The sequence below is a fragment of the Euleptes europaea genome, chromosome 10 (genome assembly GCF_029931775.1).
Source record: "Euleptes europaea isolate rEulEur1 chromosome 10, rEulEur1.hap1, whole genome shotgun sequence".
Lineage (NCBI taxonomy): Eukaryota > Metazoa > Chordata > Lepidosauria > Squamata > Sphaerodactylidae > Euleptes > Euleptes europaea.
The window spans coordinates 66,492,890-66,520,485 of NC_079321.1; the positions used below are offsets into that span (position 1 = coordinate 66,492,890).

Genomic DNA, 27,596 nt, shown 5'->3' on the forward strand with positions numbered 1-27,596 from the left:
CTCATGGCGACCCTATGAATCAATGTCCTCCAAATGTCCTATCTTTGACAGCCTTGCTCAGATCTTGCAAATTGAGGGCTGTGGCTTCCTTTATTGAATCAATTCATCTCTTGTTGGGTCTTCCTCTTTTCCTGCTGCCCTCAACTTTTCTTAGCATGACTGTCTTTTCCAGTGACTCTTGTCTTCTCATAATGTGTCCAAAATATTATAGCCTCAGTTTAGTCATTTTAGCTTATAGGGTCAGTTCAGGCCTGATTTGATCTAGAACCCACTGATTTTTTTGGGGCAGTCCACGGTATCCATAACACTTTCCTCCAACACCACATTTCAAAGGAATCTACTTATCAGCTTTCTTCAATGCATCCAGTTACTGAGGCCCAAATGCAGAACTACCTGCACTAGGAGCAGAAGCAGGAGAATATCTCTCTGAATATCTCCAGGAGATGTAAACACTGTAAGGAATGCAAACAGTAAGATGCAGGAGAAAACAAGACAGGTGGATTTATTCTTTTGCTCCCTCCTCCCTCTTCATCAACTACCTGTCTTCCAACCTGCCTACTGTGTGCTGGATCATGGCCAAGATGATTTTGTGACACTTTATCATGACTGAATCCTTTTTCTTCTTCTTCTTCAGAAATAAGCAATGAGGACTTGCTAAGGCTACCATTTATATCTGTGGTAATGCCTTTTTGATAATAGGTTTGTTCAATGCAAGGACAAAAATAATGACAAAAGATGAGATATTACTGCATTTGTATTTCTGTTAGAATACACAGCTGGTTTCCATTCATGAAATTCAGCACTGTTTACAACTGAACTGAGGTAGAAGGCATATCAAGGTCAAAAGAAATGCAGCGATGGAATCATGGTTGAAATTTCATTTTTACTTTTGTGCTGGTACACAGGAAGATATAATCAATTTAAATCTTTGGTGCTGGTCATTCCAAATTAACGTTATTCAATTTTTTATTATTTTAAATGCACGCTTGTGGAATTTCATAAAATGATCTTATCTGAGTTACTTCAAGTAAAGTTTTACTTCTCCCTAAAAAGTGAAAGCAAGTGATCTAACCTAATATGCTTGTTTCTAGAATCTGTTCTACTTCAAAAACACAACCAGAGGGTTTAAGTGAATTGGTGTAGTTTACAACACACATCACTTTATCTGTCCTGTGCTTATCTAGTCAATGTGATCCATGCGAAGGTTACCTCCAGGCTGGATTGCTATAACTCAATCTATGAAGGGCTACCTTTGAGACTACTCAGGAAACTGCAGCTGGTCCAGAATGTGGCTGCACAGGTCCTTACGGGGAATCCTTGGAGAGCACATATCCACCCAGTGCTCCGGCAGCTGCACTGGCTCCAGAATGAATTCAGTATTAGGTTCAAAGTGTTGGTACTCACCTTCAAAGCCCTAAACAGCCTGGGAGCCTGAATTTATAGGACTGCCTCCACCGGTATATATCCCCCAGAGAGTGTTGTGCTCTTCAACTGATAAGTCTCCTGGTAATCCCTGTCCCAAAGTCTATTTGGCTGTCCTCAACCAGGGCCAGAGCCTTCTTGCATGTGGCCCCTTCTCAGTGGAACTCTCTGTCTAGGGCAGTGATGGCGAACCTTTTAGAGACCGAGTGCCCAAACTGCAACCCAAAATCCACTTATTTATCGCAAAGTGCCAACACGCCCAGCTGGGCAGTGGGCAGTCCAGGGAAGGGGGGTTGAACTGGGCCGTGGGCAGTCCAGGGAAGGGGGGGCAGTCCAGGGGGGGCAGTCCGGGCAGTCCAGGGGGGCAGTCCAGCTGGGTGGCGGGTAGTCCAGGGAAGGGGGGGCTTTGAACTGGGCCGCGGGCAGTCCAGGGAAGGGGGGGCAGTCCAGCTGGGCGGCGGGCAGTCCAGGGAAGGGGGGGCTATGAACTGGGCCGTGGGCAGTCCAGGGAAGGAGCGGGCAGTCCAGGGAAGGGGGGGCTTTGAACTGGGCCACGGGCAGTCCAGGGAAGGGGGGGCTTTGAGCTGGGCGGCGGGCAGTCCAGGGAAGGGAGCTTTGAACTGGCCCGCGGGCAGTCCAGGGAAGGGGGGGCAGTCCAGGGGGGCAGGGGGCAGTCCAGCTGGGCGGCAGGCAGTCCAGGGAAGGGGGGGCTTTGAGCTGGGCGGCGGGCAGTCCAGGGAAGGGGGGGCTTTGAACTGGCCCTCGGGCAGTCCAGGGAAGGGGGGGCAGTCCAGGGGGGCAGGGGGGCGGGGGGGCAGTCCAGCTGGGCGGCGGGCAGTCCAGGGAAGGGGGGCTTTGAGCTGGGCGGCGGGCAGTCCAGGGAAGGGGGGGCTTTGAACTGGCCCTCGGGCAGTCCAGGGAAGGGGGGGCAGTCCAGGGGGGCAGGGGGGCAGTCCAGCTGGGCGGCGGGCAGTCCAGGGAAGGGGGGCTTTGAGCTGGGCGGCGGGCAGTCCAGGGAAGGGGGGGCTTTGAACCGTGCCACGCTGCCTGGCAGCTCGGCACGGTTCAAAGCCCCCCCTGCTGTCAAGTCACAGCTGACTCGCCCAGGAGACGCAATGCCCCCCGACGGCCCTTCTGCGCGCGCCCTGCCCGCCCGCCTTCGACGGCTCCTCTTCTTCCCCCGGCGGTGTCCTCCACGCGCACCACGCAGAGAGCCAGGCGGGACGGGGGTAGGAGCCGCCGCCGCCTCCCGCGCTCCACCCACACGTTCCGGGGCGGCTCTTTCCGCAGCTGCGGCTGGGCGAAGTTGGGTCTGCCCCTGGCTCCTGGTCAGCTGAGCGCTCGAGTGCGGAAGCCCGGCAAGGCCAGGAGAAGCGAGCGCGGGGGGGGGTGGTGGTGAGATGTTGCACGGAAGAGAGGGGGGGCGGCCGAGCCGTTCCTTTTCCTCCCGGTTTGCTGGCCGGGGTCCGGCGGCCGCCGCCCCCCGGCACACAGCTGCTGCGGCCCCGCGGAAGGGCCGTCTGGCCGGGGGGTGCGGGGGCAGGCGCCGTCCCGCCCAGCTAAGGCCGGGGGGTGGTGGGTGGCGGAGCTTGGGATCCCCGAGGGCCAGAAGGCTGCGCCGGCTTTACGGGCGGTGGTCCCGCTTTCCCCAGAGGGGCCCAAGGGCGCGAGCGCTGGGCGCCTGGCGCCAATGACGGAGCACAAATGCGGGACGGGCCCCCCGTCCCCCCACCGGGCACCTGGCCCTGCTGCCCCCCAACCTCCCCCCCATTAGAAATACCCCACCACCCAGCTGGGCGGCGGGCAGTCCAGGGAAAGGGCGGGCTTTAAACCGTGCTGCGCTGCCTGCAGGCAGCGCGGCATAGTTCAAAGCCCCCCGCCCACCTGGGCGGCGGGCGCGTGCCCACAGAGAAAGCTCCGCGTGCCATGTCTGGCACGCGTGCCATAGGTTCGCCAACACGGGTCTAGGGAAACCCAGTCCCTGAAATATCTTGCACAATTCCAAAGGACCTGCAGATGGAGATGTTCTGAAAGGCTTATGGTTGAGGGCAGTGACAGTTATGCATCTATGATGATTACATCTGCTGGCCTGGACCCAAATCTCCCTTTTTTATGCCCCCCTTCTTCCTTTCCACAACCCCCCTGCTAGTCTCCCTCTCCAGCCACCTATTAAGTTATTTATGTTAGATCTTTCCCTCCTAATTTTATTGCATTTAAACTTATGATTGTTTTACTATTGGGAGGTATTATGTAACCTTAGACACCATTGTGGTTAGATTTTTTAATGTATTTTACTGATTGTATTTTATTATTGCTCTGTAGGTATCAATGGATTGGTGCTTTTATTTCATGCTGTAACCTGCCCTGAGCACCCTGACTATTGTGGTGGGGGGTGGGGAGGAAAAAATTAAACAAACAAATAAATAGTACCATGAAGAAAGTGATGCAGGAGCATTTACTTACGAGCTGTTAAGTATCTGAAATTTTTCTCCTTTATGAAAACTTAAGTCATCTTCTGTTCTTGCTTCATAATCATATAGAGCCACAAAAAGAGTTACACCTATGGAAAGACGTGTAAATGTGAACACAGCTTTGAAGACTTGCTATAGCATCATGGGAAAGGAAAGAGATGCCTTGTAGTTTATGCAACAAGATTCTTTTTTGTTGTTCAGAATGTGCTGATTTTTCATATATAACAAAAGAGTGTTCTTTGTCACAATTTGACTCCAAGAACAGATAAATAATACTTAGCACAGGTATAGGTATAGGACTTTTCTGAGTCCAAAGTGATTCACATATATTATAATGTAGAAACCTGTACAAAAGCTTTGCAAAGTTGATGAGTATTATTATTCCCATATTTCAAGGTGGTGGTTGCCTGGGGCTCACAAAACAGTGAATTCATGAGAGGTGGAATTTGAGCCAAGGACTTGAGTCACAGCTCAGACTCTTAGCCACTGTGCTATAGCAGCTGTCAGAGAAAAGGGAGATGACATTTTCAGTCAACTGTTTAGACTGCAAGTATGAATATTGTATGTGTATGAGAATGTGAGCACGTGCGTGTGTGCACATGAGGATTGTGTATAAATTATATGAATGGGTATGCACACTTGTGCCTTGGCCTGGATAGTCCAGGCTAGCCCAATCTCATCAGCTCAGCAGGGTGGGTCCCAGTCAGTATTTGGATGGGAGACCACCAAGGATGCCCAGGGTCGCTATGCAGAGGCAAGCAATGGCAAATCACCTCTTAACATTTCTTGACTTGAAAACCCCACCAGGATTGCCATAAGTCAGCTGTGACTTGACAGCAAAGAAAAAAATGCTTGTGCATGCAAATAGGCAATTGTGTGAGAAAGTGAAGGGGAAGACCACAAAAACACATCTACTATGCTTTACTGTATTGTGGCCAGTCCTTTGTAAAAAAGAACCAGTTCACTGCCCACAACATACCCAGTAATAAAAAGCTAACAACCTTTTTTTATGCCCAAGAAATATCACATTGTGCTTAAAATAAGGATAATGGATGCACTTGTTATAATGATTTACCTGTTCCCCCTCTTGTACGCAGAGTGCCAGTATGTGATGAGGAGTTGACACCACCAAACACCGTCAGTCCCTGTCCTCCAGCTGTGGGGAAGTTGTTGTAGTTTGGAATTGAAGTCACACCAAAGCTTGGATAATGCTGCGGGGTTGGATCTGTCCCATAACGATAACCTGAACTCTGGTTTAAGCTGCCATCTCTCTCATCTGTCAGTTTTGTTGTTTCTTTATCCTTACATTGCACACAGCCCATTATCTAAAATCCTGTAGTATATAAAAAGGAAATATACTGCTTGTTAATACAATTCCCAGTATTAATACTATGGCCCCTATGGACTGAAACTAGTCTTTAAAAGCTCACAGGCATCAAGTAGTTAATTGTCCAGCTTCCTGAGCATTCAAATTGGCAATGGTGTTTTCAGTAGAAAATATGGGAGGTCACCAAAGTAGATTCTTTTAAGAGACATCCTCCTTTCTGGCATTACTAAAGTGCACTTCTGATATGGCCTGGGCCTGTCCTTTCCTTGCTGCAAAGTGGATAAACACAAAGGATAAACTATGGATTAAAAGGATGTAAAAGAACAGAAGAGGGCAACCAAGATAATTAAGAGGTTCGAACACCTTTCCTATGAGGAAAGGCTGAAGACTGGAATTTTTCAGTTTAGAAAAAAGATACCTAAAAGGGGACATGATAAGAGGTTTATAAAATTATGCTTTTGTGGATAATGAGAGTTTCCCCCTCCCTCTCCCATAATACTAGTACTTAAGGGCACCCAAATAAATTGATGGGCTATAGGTTCAGGACAGACAAAAGGAAATACTTTAGTCAATGAGGATTAAATTGTGGAATTCATTGCCACTGGATGTAGTTGATGGCCATGAGCATAAATTGCTTTAAAATGGGATTAGGCAGATTCATGGAGGATGAGCAAAGGGAACCTCCATAGATTGAGGCAACAAACCTCTGAATACCAGCAGCTAAGAAGTGACATCAGGGGAAGACCCTGGCCTCTATGGCCCATTTGTATAGGGTTGCTAGGTCCCTCTTCGCCAACAGCGGGAGTTTTTTGGGGAGGAGCCTGAGGAGGGAAGGGAGGGGAGGGACTTCAATGCCACAGAGTCCAATTGCAAAAGCGCCATTTTCTCCAGGTGAATTGATCTCTATTGGCTAAGAGATCAGTTGTAATAGCAGGAGATCTCCAGCTAGTACCTGGAGGTTGGAGCAACCCAAGACAGCACTATAAATGAATTTCTTATGCAAAAAGTGAATTTTATAGTTAAAAAGTATAAAATATATACAATTATATACAAATAAAGATACAACAAGATACAAATGTACAATAAGCAATCCAAAAAAGACTATAGCAAGGATATCACAGATCCTAATTGAACAGGTAAGTCACAATATACGACTCACTTAGGTGTCTTTTGATAAGAAGTCTTTGATTCGTGCAGTAATTAAGTCCAGTTGTCAAGCAACTATATGCAAAAAATGGAAGAAAGCCACGAAGGGACGATGCCAGACATGTCGTCTAGATCGGGACCACGTTTCGCCTATGGCTTCATCAGTGACTTGTATCTGTGTATCACAGCAAACAATATACAAAAACATCAGAGCTACTCACAAAAATGCAATAATTTATGACGTTACCTATTAGGGTTTTGATACTTTTATTACTGGTAAGATTCTTTATATTCCTTTTAATGTTGGCATAGTCATAAATTATTGCATTTTTGTGAGTTGCTTGACAACTGGACTTAATTACTGCATGAATCAGAGACTTTTTATCAAAAGACACCTAAGTGGGTCGTATATTGTGACTTACCTGTTCAATTAGGATCTGTGATATCCTTGCTATAGTCTTTTTTGGATTGCTTATTGTACATTTGTATCTTGTTGTATCTTTATTTGTATATAATTGTATATATTTTGCACTTTTTCAATATAAAATTCACTTTTTGCATAAGAAATTAGTTAATAGTGCTGTCTTGGGTTGCTCCAATTATCCTTACAGCACTGAGCCTTTATATTTCATGGAGTACCTGGAGGTTGGCAGCCCTATGTTTGTGGGTACTCCTGGGCAACTTGTTGGCCACCAGGTGAAACAGGACACTGGGTGAGATGGAGCATTGGTCTGATCTAGCAGGGCCCTTTTTATGCTTTTATGTTCTGAAGTATTTTTACATCGTGTGATATCAGGCATCCCTTTGATCTATTTCAGACTATAGGAATTTCCCGCTCTTGTCTTTTTTCTGCTGTTAGTGGCAAAGAGAAGAACCAACAGCTGCTACCCACTCTCTATTACAGTGGGATATGGATGCTGTTTTTCCTCTATCCCCTTTCATGAATGAGGCCCAAGCATAATTTTTCTGCATTTATACTTGTAACATGCAATTTTACCCGCTCCCCCTGGCCTACCCCACACATATAATTCAACGTGTCATGAAAGAAACAGCTCTGTATTTCTTCTAAAATGACATAAATAGCCCATATCATGGTAACGGACTTTCAGCCCAGGCCAGCAACCCCAGGTCCCGGCAAAATATATGCATTTCCCCATCTGCTCATGCTTTGGCTCTGGACACAAGTCTACCTCAGTAACCAATTCCAGATACCATAATAATAAGCATCTGGTTCACAGTACCAAATTCCTCCAGAAGACCTTGTGCGTGGAGACAGAACCAAGTAGGAAAAGGATAGTGTGGACTAGGCTGTATAGCTAATGTACTGGCAGGTTTTGGGGCTGCAATTTTGCCAGCATCTGCTACTATAGTGACAGCTACTAGATTCCTGCCTATATAGCTCCTATGTATACATAGTACATTCTATGAACCTGCTTTGTTTCCCACACACAGCATGACTGCACCACCCATGGGCAGAAGCATCCAGAAGCATCTTTGTAGAGGCAATGACAGGCATAGTGTGGATTTAACTTTCCAGCCTACCCACTCCCATCAAATGACTCTGAGGGTGCATAGCCTGGTTTAGATCAAGAAAACTGTAGGCTCCAAGCATCCAGGGGCCAACTTAATTATGGCACCAAGGAGCCTCTGAACCAGGCTGAAGAACAGTGTATTGTATCCCCAAGCCACAGATTTTCTCCCCCCCAGAGGTTCAGAGATCAGAATGAGTGAATTTCTCTTTCACCATTCTGTCTTTTGCTCTCTCTCATTCTGCTTTAATCATATTTGAGAAACTTTCAGATTCTCAACTTAGCAAGGATATGCTTTACTGCACAGGAAGGGGAGGATCTGACCCTAAAGTACTGTTCACATGCTGAGCCAGCACAAACTTGAATTATTAAGTGCAACTTGCCAAAAACAAAAAAAGGAAAAAGAAAGCATCTATTCAAGAAATGAGTGCTCAATGAATAAGCATCTCGGAAAACTATGCCAGCAATGAATACATACATAGGCCTTCCAAATCTTTTTTTAAAAATCAGGTTTTTAAAAGGGTTAATAGTGACATCAGTATAATAGATAGCTTTTTAATTGATGGATTGCAGCCAATTTCTTTCTTTTACTTTTTTTTTTTGCTTGTGTGTGTTTTTTGTGAGAGATTGGGAGGAGTGGGTAGGAAAGTTTGATGGAGAGGTTATTTCCCCTTTCTATTGTCAATTTCTACTTGGCTCCAGTGTGTGGGCTGTACATGTAAAAAGGACACTTGATTACAAGACCTTGTAAGATGTGACAGAGGGTGTAACCTACATGTTTCTTTTCAAGCCAATACTTTGAAAGGTTCTCCATTCCTTGCTTAAAGACACCAACTAAGCATGATATCACTGGCTGCTAGTTATGATTCAGAAGGAACTAAAAGCACATTGCTGGGATTGATTCAAAATTACTCTTTTTAAATACAATTTTAAATATACCCTCCACTCACAGCTTTACATTGAGTGTAAGGATATATTTTCTGCCTTTAACATAAGCTTTGCTACACTGAACACAGCCATTAATGCCTTGGAAAGCCAGAAACTTGCATATTTCAACCAGCAATGATGATGTCATTCAACAAAATCTGCAAATCATTTACACCAAACCCTTTGGAGATTTATATCCAACAATTTATGTGTTGTTTAACTTACAGTAAACAGGTTTTTTAGAGTAGATCTATTAGATGACACATTTCCCCTCAAATCTCTAGATTGCCAGGTCATATGACTACTTGATAATTTGTCATGGATACTATAAGAAATTTGTGTGCAAAGACCAATCTCGATCAGCTTCTCCAAAGCAAAATGAGGTTGTTTTTAAATAAACTAAACTGAAATTTATAGAAACAATGAAGCATTGAGTGCACATATTTTGATGTTGGAGCATACCTAAGTAGAATGGTTCAGTAAAAGGAAAAGTATATTTGTAGAACTTTTTGATCTTGCAAAATCGGCTTTAACCTGTTAGATACATTTGTATGTGCTACATGAACGTTTCATGGAAGAGACCAAGGCTGCCAAAACTTTTACTTGTCATGCAAAACAAAAAGTGTTAAAAAATGAATAATTGTTATGTAAAAAAATATATTCATGATGCTGCCCAAAGAAGTGGTGCACAAATCTCTCCACCCATACAAACAAGCTCCCTCCACCTAGGGGTGGACAGATAAGTTCATAGAGCCCTGGGAAATATTGAGTTAGCCCAGTGAGAGGCTAAGCCCACAGAAAACTCCATTTATCTAATGTGAACAGGCAATTACTTGCAAGTTCCATGCCACCAAGCAACGGCATCCACACATGATATCAAGGCCCCTCAGATTAGCGTAAAACAACTGGAACCCCCCAAATACCCACAATGCAAACCAACTACAGATTCTGAACCATCTAGCCCAGGGGTGGGGAACCTCAGGCCCGGGGGCCGTATGCGGCCCCCGAGGACATTTTTTGTGGCCCTCAGGAGCTCCGGGAACCCTGCCACGGAGGCGGGGCGCAGGGTGGTTCCTGGGGCCACGGCTTACACCCTTTGGTGTAAGCGCCCTTGTTGCACCCTTTGGACCTCCTCTCACCGACTGTCGGTTGTTGGTCGGCGAGAGGGGAGGGGGAGGGATGCTTCCCCCAAGGCTGCCCCCTACAGCTGTGGCGTGCAGGAATGCTGCGGCACATTGTAAGCCCCTCTCGCTGCCTGTTGACTAGTAGGGGGGGAAGAGGCCGGCGGCTCCCGGCAGCAGAGCATGCATGCGGGAGCCGATTTGGCTGGGGGGGGGGATTTTTATGGACTCTGGGGGGGGAGTGCATGGAGACGGGCCTGGTTGCTTGGTGCTCTGTGCGCCGCCGGGTGTGTGTGTGGGGGCAGGGGAGGTGGGGTGGCTGGGGCCCAGTCGCGCAGGCCGGCATGCGCGGGTGTGTGTGTGTGTGTGGGAGGCTTTTCTCTCTTTTCTTCCTCTTTTTCTGTCACTCTTTCTCCTTTCTCTCCCTCTCTTCCTGCCTCTTTCTTTGTCTACCTCCATCCTTTTTTTTCTTTCCCTCCGTCCTTTTCTTTCTTTCTTTCTTTCTCCCCCTCTCTCCATTTCTTTCTCCCTCCCTCCCTTTTCCTCTTTCTCTGTTTTCCTTCCTCCCTTGCCAATTGACTGTGGGCTGCGCCCCCCTGGCGCGTTTTCTGGGGCCCACCGCTGGCTGCACCTCCCTCCTCGGAAGGGGGGCGCCCTGCAGGCCTTCTCTGGCTGGCCTCCACTGGGGTTGCCAACCTCCAGGTGGTGGCTGGAGACCTGGCAACCCTAGCCTCCCCCCCCCACCGGGAGATCTACACCTGGTGTGGCCCCCGAAAGATGTTATAAATGTGCGAATGGCCCTTGGCAGGAAAAAGGTTCCCCACCCCTGATCTAGCCCAAACAAACAGAAGAAGACGAGAGGGTGACTGTTTACCACTATCATTTGCCATTGAGAATACCCTCCTGATGAGTAGTACCACAGGCAAATAGGCAGAGGGTCAAATTCATTTGTCTCTCCAGTGAAGACTGGAATGCCTGCAACAACAGTCCCAAATGTCTGCTTAGGTGTCCTTTCATTGGCATACTGAATGAAAACCAGTGTCTTACTTGCTGCAAAGACTATGCTAGGCATTGTCTCCAACCCGATGTTATGTTCCTGCGATTCCAGCATTTACGTCTCAGATGTCACTTGGTTAACTGGATTAGATAGTTGTTTAATTATTCCAGCCTTACCTATTGGATCATTTTTTTCTGAGTTTTGCCCCTTCACTCAAGGAATTCTATCTAATTACCCCACCCAACACACACAATCAAGTTACCATAAATTCTTTATTAGTGAATCCACAAACATTGGTAGAAAAATAATATCTATAATTGGGCTAAAATGACTTTACCAGCCACAAGGAGATTTAACTGTAACAGCTAGTTTTATAGTATCATAATGAACCAAATAACTCAGAATTAGTATTAAAAGCAACACATTTTAACCTCCTGCCGGTTATTTGTTGGATAATCTGAGCCACATGACTCCAGCAAACTTGAATTTGTTGGAAAGCCTATCAAATCTATTAAAAATCAGCCTGTGACACTTAGATTTTGAATTAGAAATTAGCTACTTGAAATTTTTTATTCAGTTGATGAGATGATGTGTGCCGTATTCCCTATCTCAGGCAAGCAAAAAGTAAACATTATTTAATTGATAACATTTCCCATGTTCTTATTTGGCATGACAATGTCTGGATGTATGAGACTGTATTTTGATTTTTAGATAACCTTTATTCTCTCTTCTGCTTCCACCTCGTAGAAAAACCAACCTGAGCATCTCCAAAGCAGAACACTTTCCCCCAAAGAAGAGGTAGTGGTCACTGTCTCCTCCTGCTCACAAAAAGGAGCCAACTTCTCAAGAAAAGAGCTGTGCTCTGGGCAGCCTTCCTTATACCCACTCAGTGGGAAATCTCCTAGTCAATTAAGGGGCTACTCTGCTAAACTTCTAGAGCACAATAGTTTGTGTCCGATATCATTGCTAAGGGATACCTGTTGCTTATCTTAACCTCCTTTCTAAATAGCATGCAAGAAAACACTGTTGCTTGAGGAAAAGTCAGTTTCCTAACTACTGCCCAGAAGGAACACATTAAATGTTAATATACTGCACCACATAAAGTAGATTTCTTTTCTCGAATTGCTTCTTGTTTTCCCAGTCGCTGCTTCCTGTATCTTATTTTTTATGAAACAAAGATATGGTACAGCATGTTGGGCTGAACCATAACCATAGTGTGACTTAAATCCCAGATTGGCTCAGCAATGAGATATACTTTTGAGATATTTGTGATGTCTTTCACCAGGTACTACAAAGCAAGCTAACAGTAATTATACACTTCTGGCTATGCGAATGTGTATTCCAGAAAAAATAAATAGAACAAAGCCACCTAATTTCTATTTTGCAAGTAGGTTGGATGTGTGTCACAAAACTGTCCCATTTCAGAAGAAATGTAACTTATGAAACAATTGTTCAAGATACATATAGAGAAAGAACTCCCAGAGAACAGTTGGAGAAACGAAGCAACTGAAAAAAGCTGAAGCATCAAAAAATGGTCTTCTTTGGACAGAGGAAAAAATCCACCAGTATTAAGCGTGAGACATAAGTCAATAGGAGAAAATATTACGCACATGCTCATCAAAAACTATCTTCCTAGTTTTGTTATTCAGAGAACCACTTCTCACATTTCTGCACTGAGGCACTATTTTTTTAAGCACTGGGATATATTCACCACCAGCTGAAAAGAAACAGGAAAGTCAGTGTTCCATCTGGACAGCAGTAGCAAAAAAACTGACTTCACTTGCTGTGCTTGTTTAAGGAACAGTCGCTGTGGTAGAACTGGCTCGGTACCCATGAGTCAGGGGGTCACCTGGCAAATCCACAAGAAAACACATTAGCACAAAGTGGCTGTTTGAGCAGGCATGATCAAAAACCCTCCAGTGCAGCAAATGAAAGAGGAGGAGGCTCACCCCCAAACGTCTAACAAAAGGCCACTTTGCCACTCATCCTAGTTTGCACAGACTTCCGTTGCCAGATAATTCTGTGAGCGTTAGGGCCTTTTATTTTATTTTAGAAATAGAGAATTCTTTTTCATTCGCTTTGCTTGTACCAGTTTCAGTCAAGGGGAAAAAAACCGCCCACTGGAAAAAAAAAAAAGAGTAGCTGCAATACCAAAAAGAGTGTCAAGTATCAGTGGGAACAACTGAAATTGTATGTTGGTTTTCAGCAACTGATAAATAAGAAGCACTTCTAGATATTACAGCACAAACAAAAACACACAAACAAAAACAACTGTAGATTGCGAAGCACCAGGTGATGCAAGCAGGGGACCCACAAAGACAGGCAGGGGATCTCAGTTTCCCCTGTATCCCCTCTCCCACTATTTCTTCTTTCCCTCTTCCTGGCAGTCCCCATACACTCTCCCCTTTCCCTGCTTCCTTCCTTCCCGCCCATCAGGAAACCCACCTTTCATTTGCCTCTCATCTTCAGCTATATTTACTTCATTTATATTGTACCTGTCTTCCCTGTGTGGACCAGAAAACACTTTACATCACTGTATTGACCTCCATTTTATCATAACAACCTTCTGAAGTAGATTAGGCTGAGAGTGTGTGACTGGCCCAAAGTCACCCAAAGAGCTTCCATAGCAGAGTAGGAAATCAAACCTGGGTCTCCCAGATCCTAATCTAAAACTCTAATCACTATACAACGATGGCTTCTGTGTAGTGGCTGCTATTTCCTCTTCATTGCAAAAGAAACAGCAGATCATAACTGGCATACAGACTCATATTGGGAGAAGCAGTTCTTCTGTTACGTTGGGCTTCAGGCAGCATAAGGCTTTAAAAAGATTAAAGCCTTAAACTGAGGCCAGAAACAGATAGACAGCCAATGTGACCTCTTTAGAACTGATGCATAATGCTAAAGATGCCAGGTGGGAAACCTCTTGGCCTGGCTCCCCAGTTCCCCACTGCCACTTGACAAGCCAGTAAGAAAAATGCAGGGAGGGCACTTTGCCTTTGTGGTGATGTACAACATTACTTCTTACATGAAACCAGAAGTGATGTCATCACATGGGGTGATGCTTGAAGAGTCACCCAAAGCATTGTGGGGCAAGGAGGGGTATGTCCTCCCAATATCATGCTCATTCTGAGGATGACTGGTATTATTCCTGAAGATTTCCTCTTTAAATGAGAACAAAAATATGATAATTATGATAAGGCACATAAAACATGCTGTGAACAGTCCTTTATTATGGTCATCAAAAATCTGATTTCAAGAGATGGTCACAGTCCGGGGAAACGAAGCCTCTACTTGGGGCGACCTTCAGTTTCAGAGCAAGTGGTGGAGATATTGGAGCCAGCCGAAGTCTCGACCATGGGGGCTGGCTGAAAGAGAGTGCACATCTGCGTGGCTGAGAAGTCTCCTTCAGAAGCCTGGTGGTAGCAGCAGTCAAAGTTGGCTCTTTTTAGCCCAGAGGGTATATCCCTCCGGGCGGGACTAGATGAGCCCCATCTTTAAAAAACACCCTTATGCTTCATCCATATTAACCCACTGAACGGTGATGGATGGATGGTTGTGTGGTTGGATGCTGGTCAGACAAAGCTGGCTCCGATTACACAACCCTGACCCTGACCTAACAAAACCAGTCAAAAAAAAGAAAGAAAAAGGGGAGAAAGCACAGAGCCATGCCTCTGAGCAAAGGCGACTAGCCGAACCCAAAAAAAGTCAAATAATTATTCAGCTTTTTCAGGAATAGCCTAATCAGCTTTGGGGAGACTCCCAGGTTTTGAGGTTTGGTAACCCCGAAGCCTGAAAATTATCAAAACGGCTAATTTTGGGTTTATTTTCAGTTCAGGTTTATCAATATGCACAACCCTATATGAAACATAAGCTAATTTTCTTTTGATATTATATATGCTCCAGTAACCAATGTAAATTTGCAATATGATCTCTAGTGCCCCCTCCTTTTCTGAATCCAGCTTGAACATCTGGCATTTCTCTTTCCACATATGGTAACCAGGAAAAGTGGAAGACCCAATATGAGATGGATTGACTCAATCAAGGAAGCCATGGCCCTCAGATTGCAAAACCTGAGGGTGGGAAGGGGGGGATGAACATTTACAGCCCAGGTTGTGGCAGCAGCAGCAGAAGCTGCTAATTTGTGCATGCACTAACCTCTTTGCTCAGTGCTGTGGGCTGGCTAGATACAGGGCTGCCGAGAGCCACCATAGGCCCCTGAATAAGGATTGCATTGCCCCCCCCCCATCATGGCCCTGATCCAAACCATGTGTCTAATTTCATTATTTTATATGTGCACAAATATACATATGTGTACCAATACAGGACACACTTCCTACATCAGATGAAGTGGGCTGTAGTTCACAGAAACTTTATGTCACAAATCTTTAATAAGTAAATCAGTAAGAAATCTATATTTATTTGTTTCTTTATTTGTTTCTTTATTATTTCAATTTATAGCCCTCTTTTCCCAGCCAAAGCCAGGCTCAGTGTACCCTTGTTCCTTTACGTAGCACAAAAGCAGGGGCAAACAGATTATGTAGTGGTGCTGGATGAGAAGTACTGGGATCACTGGGATTGATTTTGCTGATATTTTCTAAAAAAAAATTAGTCATATAACATGAAGTTTAATGTCTACAGTAGCGAAGTAGCATTTAGCATCGTTTCTTTACCCCCAGTTCTGAAATCAAGCAAAAGCACTGTGCATAAAACCTAAATGAACATATGAAACTCAATGTCTTTTTTCAGCCTACAGAACTTTGAGTGCAATCCTCAGGAGAGGCAACCCCTTCTTAGTGCTTTCTAGGTATGCACTCAAACTGCAGGAGTGAGGTTGAAATTTGTGTAAATGTGAGCCAAGCCTGCAACAAATAGAATTCTGCCAGTTAACAAAAGCAGAGTTCTTACCAACAGCAGAGGAGATGATAAACCTATGTCTGCAGTGTACCAATTCAAACTGCAGGTAGGAACTGCCCAATGGAATGCTCCATACAAAAAAAGTCCCTGCATATAGAAAATTAGCTACCAGGGAGGAAAGATTAGCCTTCTTCCTGAGGTTCTAGTTTTTTTTTTTAACTTTTAAGGCACTTCTTGGTATTTAGAACACTCATTCATTGTAAATCCCACCTGAACTGGTACAGCATAAACAAGGTTTAATACTGCAACTCCTGTTTATGCAACTTGACAAAGGATAAATTTTCTTTACTACCATAGCTGAATGACAATGTAATTTAACAATTTAACAATGCAAGACCCCAGGTTTTGCAATCAGCATTCTTGAAACCTTTTGTACAATGTCCTGTGTATAAGCAGTCTTTTCTGTTAGGTAGTAATCTCTAATACAGTTTACACTCATGTGAATGCTGGAGACCACCAATTTCTATATTATCCCTTCCAGCAATCTTACAATATAAAATGTCTGATAATACACACTTCAAATAGTCAAATAATGTAATAGTCTGCTCTCAAAATCATAGAATTGGTGTGTAATGATTTAAACTTAAAACCTCAGTACGTTTTATTTGCCTCCAGGGTTTTGAGACTTCAGACTTCAGTTCCAAGACTGTCTCCACCATTATTATAACTAGAATTTCCTTTTTAAAAGAACAAAGAATATTAGATGATTACTTTAATTAAGGAATTTGTGCCTTGGAGGAAAATACTTCATGATTTGCACTATAATCTTAGGACTACAATGTTTCCAAACTGTTATTTTTCCACAGTCTAGTGCAGAAGTAATGCTATGCAGATGTTAACTTAAGTTTAGTGATCAGGAAAAGACTGCAAAATCACAGTCTCTCCTCTTCATCTCAAATAAGGGGCTACATCAGATGACTGTTAACCACTGCTTAACTACTGTTAAGAGCCTCCTATACCTCCCATTTTAGCTTAACTATTAATCACAATTAGCTTGGTGTAAGAGAAGAAGGTTAAGGGAATTTACACAACAGAAAAGTCCATAGTGTATATATTTTCCTCCATACCACCTCCCTTTTGTGTCTGCTCTTTAAATGGTAAGCCTGAGGACAGGGCATGTCTCTATTAAGGTAAGTTAGTTTGTGAAGTGACTGCCAGAAAAGCTAGATGTTAATAGTAAATAAATACACGTGCATGAATGTGAAAGATTAATGCAAACCATTGATAGTTTCTGCATAATGTTATGTCTGTGCCAATCCTTGTATGCACTCCTTCAAGTATCCTTCACAAAGGGGGCTCCAAGGACCTGACTGTATCACACTCTTTTTTCCAACTTGTTACTACAACTGTGCTCTGAACTTTCAGACAAATCCAGAATTTCAATGAGTTACTATGGTCGGGGTTACCACAGGATAACTGACAACACCAGGAAGACCACAAAGGCATTTTTTTCTTGCCTAACTTGTGTTTTGGATGCAGAAACAGTAAAGTAAAAGTGACATCTTTCACTGAGGTTTGCATCCTGTAAGCATCTGTCTTATAGCAAGATGCTTCTAAGTCATCTTTCTGATCATGTTACCTTCAGTCAAAAATACTGGAAAGGATAGGCCATAGTTCAACTACTATTTTTTTCTCCTATAACTTGCAAAAGAAATCAAGTTAAAACATTTGGATTGATTAGATTAGACTTGCAAGCTGAATGCCAGCACACAGGCTGGAACCCACAACCCTAAAGAATTAAAAGGCGAAGGCCTTTAGCTACAGATATCACCCTCTCCGGCAACCCATCTGCCAGCATGTACATTTGGTATGCTTCAAGGACACAGTGCAAGCTTCTGTTCTCCTTCATGTGGGACCGCTGCCAGGAGCTTCAGTCCCACCATCAATGAGCACGAGTGGGTAGTAGCTGGGTTGGAGAGGAGGGGAGTTGTTTGGCCTGTGGCAGCTGCTGCCTCTAGTTCATTTTGATTCCTGGAATACATCCCAGGCAGCACAATAGTAAGCAGCAACTATAAATTCTGTCAATAAAAATAAATAAATAAATAAGTGGAAATATGCTTTTTCTGAAAGCTGAATCGTGTGTTTAAGATATCAGTTATATTTAAGTATAACGTATTTTAAAGCAATGCATGCAAATTGCCAACTGTTTTACTTGCTAATTTTTTTAAAGGATGGCTAACTCTCCAAGAAAATAGGTTTCTTAACTTGGAATCTCAAAGTTTAACCGTCCCTGCCCTCACAAACAGTATACTGTTTCTGATTTCTCAATTTGCCAATCTCTTTACTAACAGGTGGCATAGGTGCCAGTACGTTGGATTCTTCTGACATGTGAGGGAGCTCTAATGAAGATGCTTCAAACTGCACAAACTAATTTCCAACTTGTAAAACAACTTGGACATAGTACTTACATGACACCAGCTATGTAGCAATTGCTGTATTGCTGCTTTTTCCCATACTGCTGGGATAACATGCAGCATCTCAGTCCATGTAAGATGAATATACATTGTTACGCATTCCTATCCTATGCGAGCTTCAGTCCTGCATGGGTCTACGTTATCTGGTTGTCAGCTCCCCCAGCATCACTTGGGCTTGATACAAATACATAAAATGTGCCCTCCCCATCCAACCCCACATCATAAATCTCATGAATAAAAACAGAGTCACATTTTAAAACATGAACAGACTATATAATGATAAAAGGCTTGCAACTTGGGCTGACTCCCTGATCTGGACTCCAGGCGTCAGTGAAGCGCATGCCCTGCTTACATCTAAATTAGATTACTGCAATGAACTCTATGTAGGCCTGCCCTTGAAAAGTATTTGGAAACTTCAATTGCAGGATGTTGATTGGAGTGGGTCATAGGGATAGGTGTGCCAACTTCAGTTTGGGAAATTCCTAAAACTTTGGGAGTTGAGCTGAGGGCGGGGGGCGGTTTGAGAGGGGAAGCACCTCAACAGGATATATCCTATGTTTTAATTTTTGTTTTTATATGTGTATTTAGTTTGGTTTTAATTGTTTGAATGATGTGCTTTTGGTTGGTTTTAATGGTTTTTAAGACATGTTTTGAATCTGTTAGCTGCCTCAGTGGCCGCGAGGACAGCAGAAGGGGTATACATTATGTAAATAAATAAAATGCACTCTTTCCTCCATGATTGGGTACAGAGTATTATGGGAAAAGAATGGGCTCCCACTCCACTAAAATAATCTAAGAATTAAGCCTTGATAGCCAAGACTGATCCAAGATTATCTCAGATTATCAACAAATACCGTATATACTCGCGTATAAGCAGAGTTTTTCAGCCCAAAAAAAGGGCTGAAAAAGCCGAACTCGGCTTATACGCAGGTCAATACGGTAGAGGGGGGAACTTACCACCGTCACCACCGCCGGGCCCGCGCACCTTTCCCCGGCCGGCAGCGGCCTTCCTGGGCCAGCAGGAGCCCGCTGCAGGCTGGGCCGCCGCAGCGCCCGCGTGCCTTCCTGCAGCCAGCAGCGGCCTTCCTGGGCTGGCAGGAGGCCCCTCCAGGCTGGGCTACCGCCGCCACCACGCCCGCGTGACTTCCTCTGGCCAGCAGCGGCCTTCCTGGGCCGGCAGGAGGCCCCTGCAGGCCGGGCCGCCACTGCGCCTTCCTGCAGCCGGCAACGGCCTTGATTTGAAAAAGAACTATGTAGATACTATTCATGAGACCATAAACTATACTTCTTCATATTAAATAACAGTTGGAATGGTATTTCTTGGAGAGATTTTATGTGAATAAGCCTTTTACTGATCCAATGAAAACTATTTTTCTATCTGGGAAAATCTCATTTGTCTCTGTGTTGAAGGCATTGCTACTTTCTATTTAAATTGTGGTGTATCAATATATATGACATTGCTGCATACCATTGCTAGTACAGTACATATTCAAAACTGACTGTATAAAGCAAATAAATTAAACTCAAGGATGTACATAAGTAAGAAATAAAACTAGCAAAAACGTTTATGCAGTCTCTACTCTGATCACTGGATATCTGCTGGTACATTCATCTGAAAGAGATGGCACTACATTGCCTAATCATTTGCATTTTGTTTGTAGACATGCATGAGATTTTTTGCTACTGTCTACAAATAAAATCCAAATGATTAGGCAATGTAGTGCCATCTCCTTCAGACCAGTATTTGCAAACATTTAGCAGAAGTCATAACAAATTGTTCTCCACTTTCATTTCCACTGCATTGTGCAAAATTGTTCACCATATGGCCTGCCTCCCCACGCACCTTTTCTATTACCATATGAGTCTACTCTCTCCCATTTCCGCATGTGGCCTGCCTCCCCACTCACTTTTTCCTTCTACTATATTTGGTTCTAAGGGTTGTTCATATCTGATATTTAGTACTTCGATGCTGACTCCCAAGTACAAAAACATATACAAATGCTATCATATATGAATGTGTAAAAACAGTTACTTTTCCTATTAATTTTCCAATTAGTGCTCGAATGAATTTTAAACAGACAAGCAATTATTTATACAGGAGTGTGTCCTTCTTATCAGATATTTGTGCCCTTTAACTAGGTATTGGCAATTGAATATAAATGGTCATCTAAGCAACAGCCATCAGACTCTTTAGCATCGTCATTAGCATCTCTAATGCCCATGAACTGGATGAACTAGGTTTTCATCTTCACCCAGTGCTGAAAGTGAAAAACGTGGGATGTGATTCATGGTTCTTTCCAAGTTGAAGTGCTGGAGTTGCGGCCAATCAGCTAGTACCAAAACAGAGACACAGCTGGAACAGATAACTAAATTTTAAGTTTAAAGAGAACTGAAGCTTCATTACTGAATCTGAAATCCCACTCCCATCGCCACTGCTGCCAATCCTGGGACCAGTGAGGCTCCTAGCCTCTTCTGGGGCCCTGCAGCTTCCTCCCACCCCAATCGCCTCAGCTGCCACCAATTCCAGGCCCAATGAGGCTCCCTACCTCTGCTGGGGAGCCCAGTGTGGCTTCCTTCCCCCATAATCGCTGCCACTGCTGCTGATTCTGGGCCAACAGACGCCCCCAGCCTCTGCTACGGAGCCCTCTGTGGCTTCCCTCCCCCCCCCCCGCAATTGTCACCACCAATGACCTGGGCCGAGCAAAGTTGCCGGCTCCTCACCTGAATGGTAAGCTCACTGTCTGTGCATGTAAATGCACAGACAATGCTGTTTTTTAAATCGGGGGATTTAAACCCCCAATATTTTTTTTTTTAATTTTCAGATTTTTCTGCAGACCTAGGAGGTGCCCCACTCTGCAGAAAAAATGGTTGGGGGTTAGTCTGCCCCCTATTTGCAGATTTAAGTATCCACAGGCAGGGGGCCGACTTGGGATTTAGATATATAGATTTTTTTTGTGCCATCAAGTCACAGCTGACTTATGTCGACCCTGGGGACAAGAGACATTTGGAGGTGGTTTGCCATTGCCTGCCTCCATGTCTCAACTCCAGTGTTCCTTGGAGGTTGCCCATCCAAATAGTAACCAGGGCTAACCCTGCTTAGCTCTTGAGATCTGACGAGATCAGGCTAACCTGGGGATATTCGGGTCAGAATTTACAAATTTTTAAACACACACACAAATATATTTCTTTGCAGAAAGCCCCATGTTCCATCTTCATCCAGTAGTAGGTGACCTGAGACATCGGAAAAATGCTGTCAGTCAGACGAGACAGTACTGACTTTGATTAGAATAAGGCAGCCTTATGTGTGTTCATCTTCAGTGATCACAAACCCAAAATGTCTACTTCATTTCATGACCTTCACTCTTATCTGTTAACAATTTTTTATAGTCTGCAAGGTATCATATACTTTTTTGTTTTTGCTATTGAAAACAAACATGATTTTGCCTCTGGAACTTTTTGGGGAAGGCATTAAACCACAATGATATTTTTCTAGTAAATTCATCATTTAGTTTTCCCTGGTCAATATCAAGAAAAAAAATTGGAACAACCGATGATTGCCAGCACAATGTACAAAACCATTTCCTGCTTGGAGCCTGCTAATGTTGCAATAATGGAAAAAAGTAAAAAACAATTTGGGGATATGGCACGGGAGCATTTCATAAGAACAAAAGCCACTGGTGCACATGTACTATTTCCCACTATTTGGAAAGTGGTTTTGGTATTACCTCCAAAACTACTTTTTGAATTCATAGGAGGTTGTGGGGAAAAGGCTTTTAAGAAAAAATTAGATGCCTATGGAGGTAGTCAGAGTGTGTCTTTCTGATTGTGCCCAGTAAGAGCACTGCCTTCTTAGCAGGGATTAAAACATTACCAAGATTGCTCAACAGATAATTAATCTGAGATTTAGTAGGTGACTTCACTGACAGATATTAAAAGTTGTCATAAATGTATTTAAATAAAACAATAAACAATTCTTCTGTTAGAATAGATAATACTTCATACTCAGAAAATATCACCTGTAGATTTATTTAGGAAAACCACACAGCTACCTCATTCTTACAGCAGCATGGACTGTACTGACCCCATGGTAATTTCTCTTTTCTCTTCTAGTTGAAGCAGGGACAATGAAGGCTGAATAGTTGTCAGTCCATCACTTGTTGGGAATGAGTGTGTTGAATGAAAAAATGCTTGCTCAGATAAACTTTGATTTGTTGTTAAACTGTTTCTTGTTACAAATATGGTACATGTAAAAGACTAGCATGAAGAGACAGCATAGTAAAGCCTATAAAATAACCTAAAGCAGGGATCCAGATTTTTTTTTGAGCCTGGAGGCATCTTTGAAATTCTCATTGGGGGGGAGGGGTGTGCAACCACAAAATGGCTGCTGCAGGCAGTGGAGCCAACCACAAAATGTCAGGAAGTAAGCTTATGCATAACTCGCTCTGCTTAATAGGATGCCTTTTAAAATGAACATATTATTTTAAAACATTTCTTGCATACACAAAGCTTACCTATAGTCACACAGTGAAGATTCTTGTGTTGTGGTGGCAGCTGCTGCCAAAAGCATTTTTAAAAATCTGATTAGCCAATCAGATCTCCAGTGGACAATCAATTTTTTTGTCCAGTGGACAATCAATTTTTTTTTCAAGTGGACTGGACAATTTTTTGCTGGGCAAAAGCCTCACCTGGCTGCACCCACTTTCTAAACACACTTGGAGAGCACCAGGAAAGGTGTCACTGGATGACATAATGACCATGGAAGCCATCTAAAGAAACACCATCTATCAGAAACACCAAAAATGTAATGCTGGGTCAGAGTCTCAAAGCCAATTCACACATTATACCATGTGGACTTTCAAACAGATGGGTGCTGGAAGTTCTATACTCAGGAGTTAATTCCAAGGTTGTGGGGCCCCAATTCAGATCAAGACCATGGTGTGTGGGGAGAAAGAGCTTAAGCCTTCAGCTTGTGCCATTTTAACAACCCGAAATGGTTCCAGGGGTTGCCCCACTGAGGAAACTTGTATGTAGCCATCAGTACATGTAAATTTCTCCACTTGAGCAAACAGTGGCTCCCCAGGACACTTCAGATTTAAAAAAAAGTGTGTGTGAGGGAGGCTTAAGGTCCCATTCACCATGTGCTGTTGTCCTGATTGAATTTCATACCTGCATTCCTGAGAAGCTTATAACTCCCAGAATACAACCAACTGGAAGTCCTTGTCCATAAGGACTTTGTAATTCATGAATCGGCCCCCAGAGTAGTGAGGTCAGAATTTTTAGAAAACGAACATTATAAATAGATGAATAGCTGCATTAATGTAGCAAACACAAAGAGTGTCACAGCACCATGAAAGCAAAATCAAGCTACTCTTTAAGGTGCCATATGATTTCTCTTTACTGATCAAACGTAAACAGGGGAAAGTATGCAAAATGCTCTGTATTATCTAAATCACTGTATCAATTAAACAGAAGTGAGCTTTCTTTGCTTACTATGAAGTGTTAAACACTCAGCAGCTCAGAACATTTCCATGGTATTCAAGCACTCAGCTGAGAGTTGGGTTTTTTTTTGGGGGGGGTTGGAAGGGGGCAGGAGGGATTATATACCAAAGAAAAAAGTGAATTTCTATCATATATTCATCCTTGGTTAAAACTGAAGTATTATGGCTCTGTCTTCTAGACAGTTTCTTATATCTCAGTAAGCGATTACTTCATATATAGTTATTCTGTAGAGATGGGTTTCAATTACTGCAGCAAAGTAGTAAACAGAATAATGTCCAGCATCTCCAGCTCTCCTCATCTTCCTAGTAGCCTATTTTCTGCATGGGTGGTTTTATTCTTTATTTTGTTCCACATAGAACCTCATCTTGTCATCCCTAATTGTAAGTGATACATACCCGTACATCTATTTTCTCTGTAGAGCCTTTTACAATTCTTTGAAGGGCACAGGAAGGATGTGGGCTTTTTAGATTCAAATGAGCCAAATTAGCCTTACATTGGGTGCTACAAAGTAATGCCTATGTTACATTTAAATGTGAGAAAGAGGAAAGGAAAACACCACACCACTCTATGTAGGTTAACAGTCTTGCCAAACGTCATCTTCCCACTCAAATGGTTTTTGAACAATCCCCACCCCATGGTAGTGTATTAGGAATGGTTACCATGAGGGATAGGAAAGAAGGATGAGAAAAATAATTACATCAAATAGTTTATGCAGACAAAGAAAAACAAGTATCTTTTCGTCTGTTTTTAAATTTGTAGATAGTTTTAAATGTGCAATGCAGAATGCTGAAAATGGCCACTGACTTCAAAGATTGAAAATAAAACCTAAAACATAGTCATGAACAGCTGTAGATACCTGTGGGCACTTGGGCAAAAGGCATTTATGGTCCCTCCATTACAGTTCTCTGCTGACATTTTGCTGCTCTTTTCCCACATGCTTCTCTCTTCCTCTTCCCTCTGCTCTTCTTTACTTCACATTTCAGAACTCTTCCCCCCCACACACACACCAAGTCTTGGCAGATACACAGCTATGTTGACCTTGGATGCTGACCTTAAACACACTATTTCTGATGCAGAGCCTCTTATACTCTGAGGCATTTAAAGAAATCCTGTGAGAGCTTCACATTCTGTTCACTAGAGGAAAAGGATCTACACAAGCACCTTTTGTAAATGTAGAGACTGGCCCCCTCCTCTGAAGCAAGTAAAAAGCTGTTGCAAACTGGGGTTCTTGCATGTGCATTGGAACACTTGCACCTGAAAAGAACTGCAGGATTGGAACAACTGTACCAATGGACACAAACAACATTGCATATTGAAAATTCAGAAATTATGTCAGGTGTACATCTTCGATGAATGAATGAGTCATGCCACTGAAAGAACATACATCACACAGGTACACTATTTGGACAGCTGAATCTGACTGTGGCTCCTGTCGAATATATATACAGCAGCAGTCACAGATTTATTGTGTGATATATGAAAATGGTCCTTAGAATGAATAGTATTTTGGACCATGTATGTAATTTTGCTGTTCACTGTACACCTGTTTCTAGAATTCAGAGAAATTATTACTAAGCAATGAAAATTTTTCCTAGCAATCAGCTATTAAAAACTGAAACCCGTAGGAACTACAAAAGCCGATAATGCAGCATGAACATTCTAAAGTGATGCATGGAAAGTGTTGTTATACATATGGAAACTGGAAAAGAAATTTATTCTTAAAATGAAGATAAAACATATCAGTTTGGCTAGTTGAGATCAATTTTATACTATGCACAGTGGTGGAAGCCAACTAAAGCCAAATACCAAGGCCAATTAATTTAATCTGCTTCAATGTTATGCACTATCTTCATACTTTCTATATGTAAATATGTTCATACTTTCTGTATGTAAATGGGGCTTTGGTCATACATTTGATGCAAGGTAACAACATTTGCACATTACTTAAGGACTGGGCCTGATGATTCCTCATCAGAGGATACCATAATGGTAGATTCCATGGAAGGTAGAACCATGACAGACCTTGAGGTGCCCAGGTCTCTGACCTCCAGGGGTCAGAGGGCGATTTGCAGACAGCTTTGGCTACCGGACGAGAAGCCCAGGAGGCTCAGAAGCAAGAGCAAATCTCCAGAAACAGAAATTGCTGAGGGATCTATGAAAGAGAGCAGCCTATTACCAGGGATCCCATGGTCACCCCCAGAACACTGATAGCAGAGAAGACGGAAAGCCCAGGCAGAAGCATAGGTCAGAGAGTACATTGCATGACTAGCTGCTAGGGCTGTGCATAGTGATAAACCCGAACCAAAAATAAACTTAAAATTAGCCATTTCGGCAATACTTGGGTTTCAGTTTTACCGAATACCAAAACCTGGGAATAAAGCCGACGCTGAATAGCTGATAGCCGAATCAGCCGAATAGGTATTCGGCTTTTTTTGGCTTCAGCTTTCCCCAGGCTTTTCCCTATGGGAAGTTTTTTAATGAGCTCTGGGGGAGGCATTTTTGGAGGTAGACTCCCCTAATTTTCAGGGTAGCTTCAAAGGACTCTCCTTGCATGAACCACGAAGTTTGGTGAAGATTGGGTGAGAGGGTCCAATTTTATGGTGTCTAGAAGGGGTCGCCCCCTCCTCCATAGAGAAGAGTAAACTTTACCGTACTTTTCTATGGAGCAGGGGGTCCATAGAGAAGTATGGTCCATAAGAGAACCCATTCTCTTATCCCATGACCGCTAAGCTTACTCAGGTTTCTTTGGTGAGGTACCTCGACAAAAGATTTTTGAAAGTCCAAGTATATAATGTCTACTGGGTCACTGTTGTCTACATGCTTGTTCACTTTTTCAAAGAACTCAAAAAGGTTTGTGAGGCAAGACTTCCCTTTGCAGAAACCATGCTGATTTTCCCTTAGCATGCTTTCCCCCCTCTATGTGCTTAATAATTCTATCTTTGACTACAGTTTCTGTTAATTTGCCTGGAATTGACATTAGGCTCACTGGCCTGTAATTTCCTGGTTCTCCTCTGGAGCCCTTTTTAAAAATTGGTGTAACATTTGCTACTCTCCAGTCTTCTAGTACAGCAGTTAAATTTAGTGATAGTTTACATGAACAGGTTAATAGATCAACTATCTTACATTTGAGTTCCCTAACAACTCTTGGTGCATGCCATCAGGGCCTGGAGGCTTATTGGTTTTTAATTTCCCCAGTAGGTCTAGATATTCATCTATCATCACCTCTATTTGACTCAGTTCTTCAGACTCCCTTTCTGAACATAGTGGCTGTGGCATGGGTACGGTGAACAAAGAAGTAAAAGATTCATTGAGCTTCTATGCCACTTCCCATCTTCCTTTAGCAATTCCTTTATTCATTGGTCAACCAAAGGCCCAACTGCTTTTCTGGCTGATTTCCTATTCTGGATACATTTAAAGAAATGCTTATTGTTTGTGCTTTTAACAACCTACTCCTCAAATTCTTTTTTTGGGGCATCCTAATTAAGAACTTACATTTCTTTTGCCAGAGTCTGTGATCAAGGAACTGTGTTTAATTAATTGGGGCAGACATTCCACTTTTTTTTATAGCTTTTTATAGCTTTCTTGACTTGTGTTGTTAACGATGCAGGTATACTTTTAGACTTTACAGTGCCTTTCCTAACCTGGGGAATGCATTTAACTGGGTTTCAATTAGTGTGGTCTTAAATAGCTTCCAAGCATATTCTAGGGATTTGACTGTTTTTGCATTTTCCCTCATTTTTGTAAAGTTTCCTCTTTTGAAATAGTGGTAACTTTCCATTGACATGAATGCTGAACTTAATAGCATTGTGGCCACTGTTCCCAGATGGTG

The 27,596-nt window shown here is 43.2% G+C and overlaps 1 protein-coding gene across 3 annotated transcripts in view; it reads right to left on the reverse strand.

Moving 5' to 3' along the window:
• Positions 1 to 27,596, reverse strand: part of FYN (FYN proto-oncogene, Src family tyrosine kinase) — an 86,252-nt gene that overhangs the window by 41,944 nt on the left and 16,712 nt on the right. For all 3 annotated transcript variants that reach the window (XM_056856086.1, XM_056856085.1, XM_056856084.1), the window contains exons 2-3: positions 4,969 to 5,226; positions 3,886 to 3,982 (exon numbers count right to left, since the gene is read on the reverse strand). In XM_056856086.1, coding sequence (XP_056712064.1) covers positions 3,886 to 3,982; positions 4,969 to 5,215 — 344 coding nt within the window. In that variant the 5' untranslated portion in view covers positions 5,216 to 5,226. The remainder of the gene's footprint in view (positions 1 to 3,885; positions 3,983 to 4,968; positions 5,227 to 27,596) is intronic.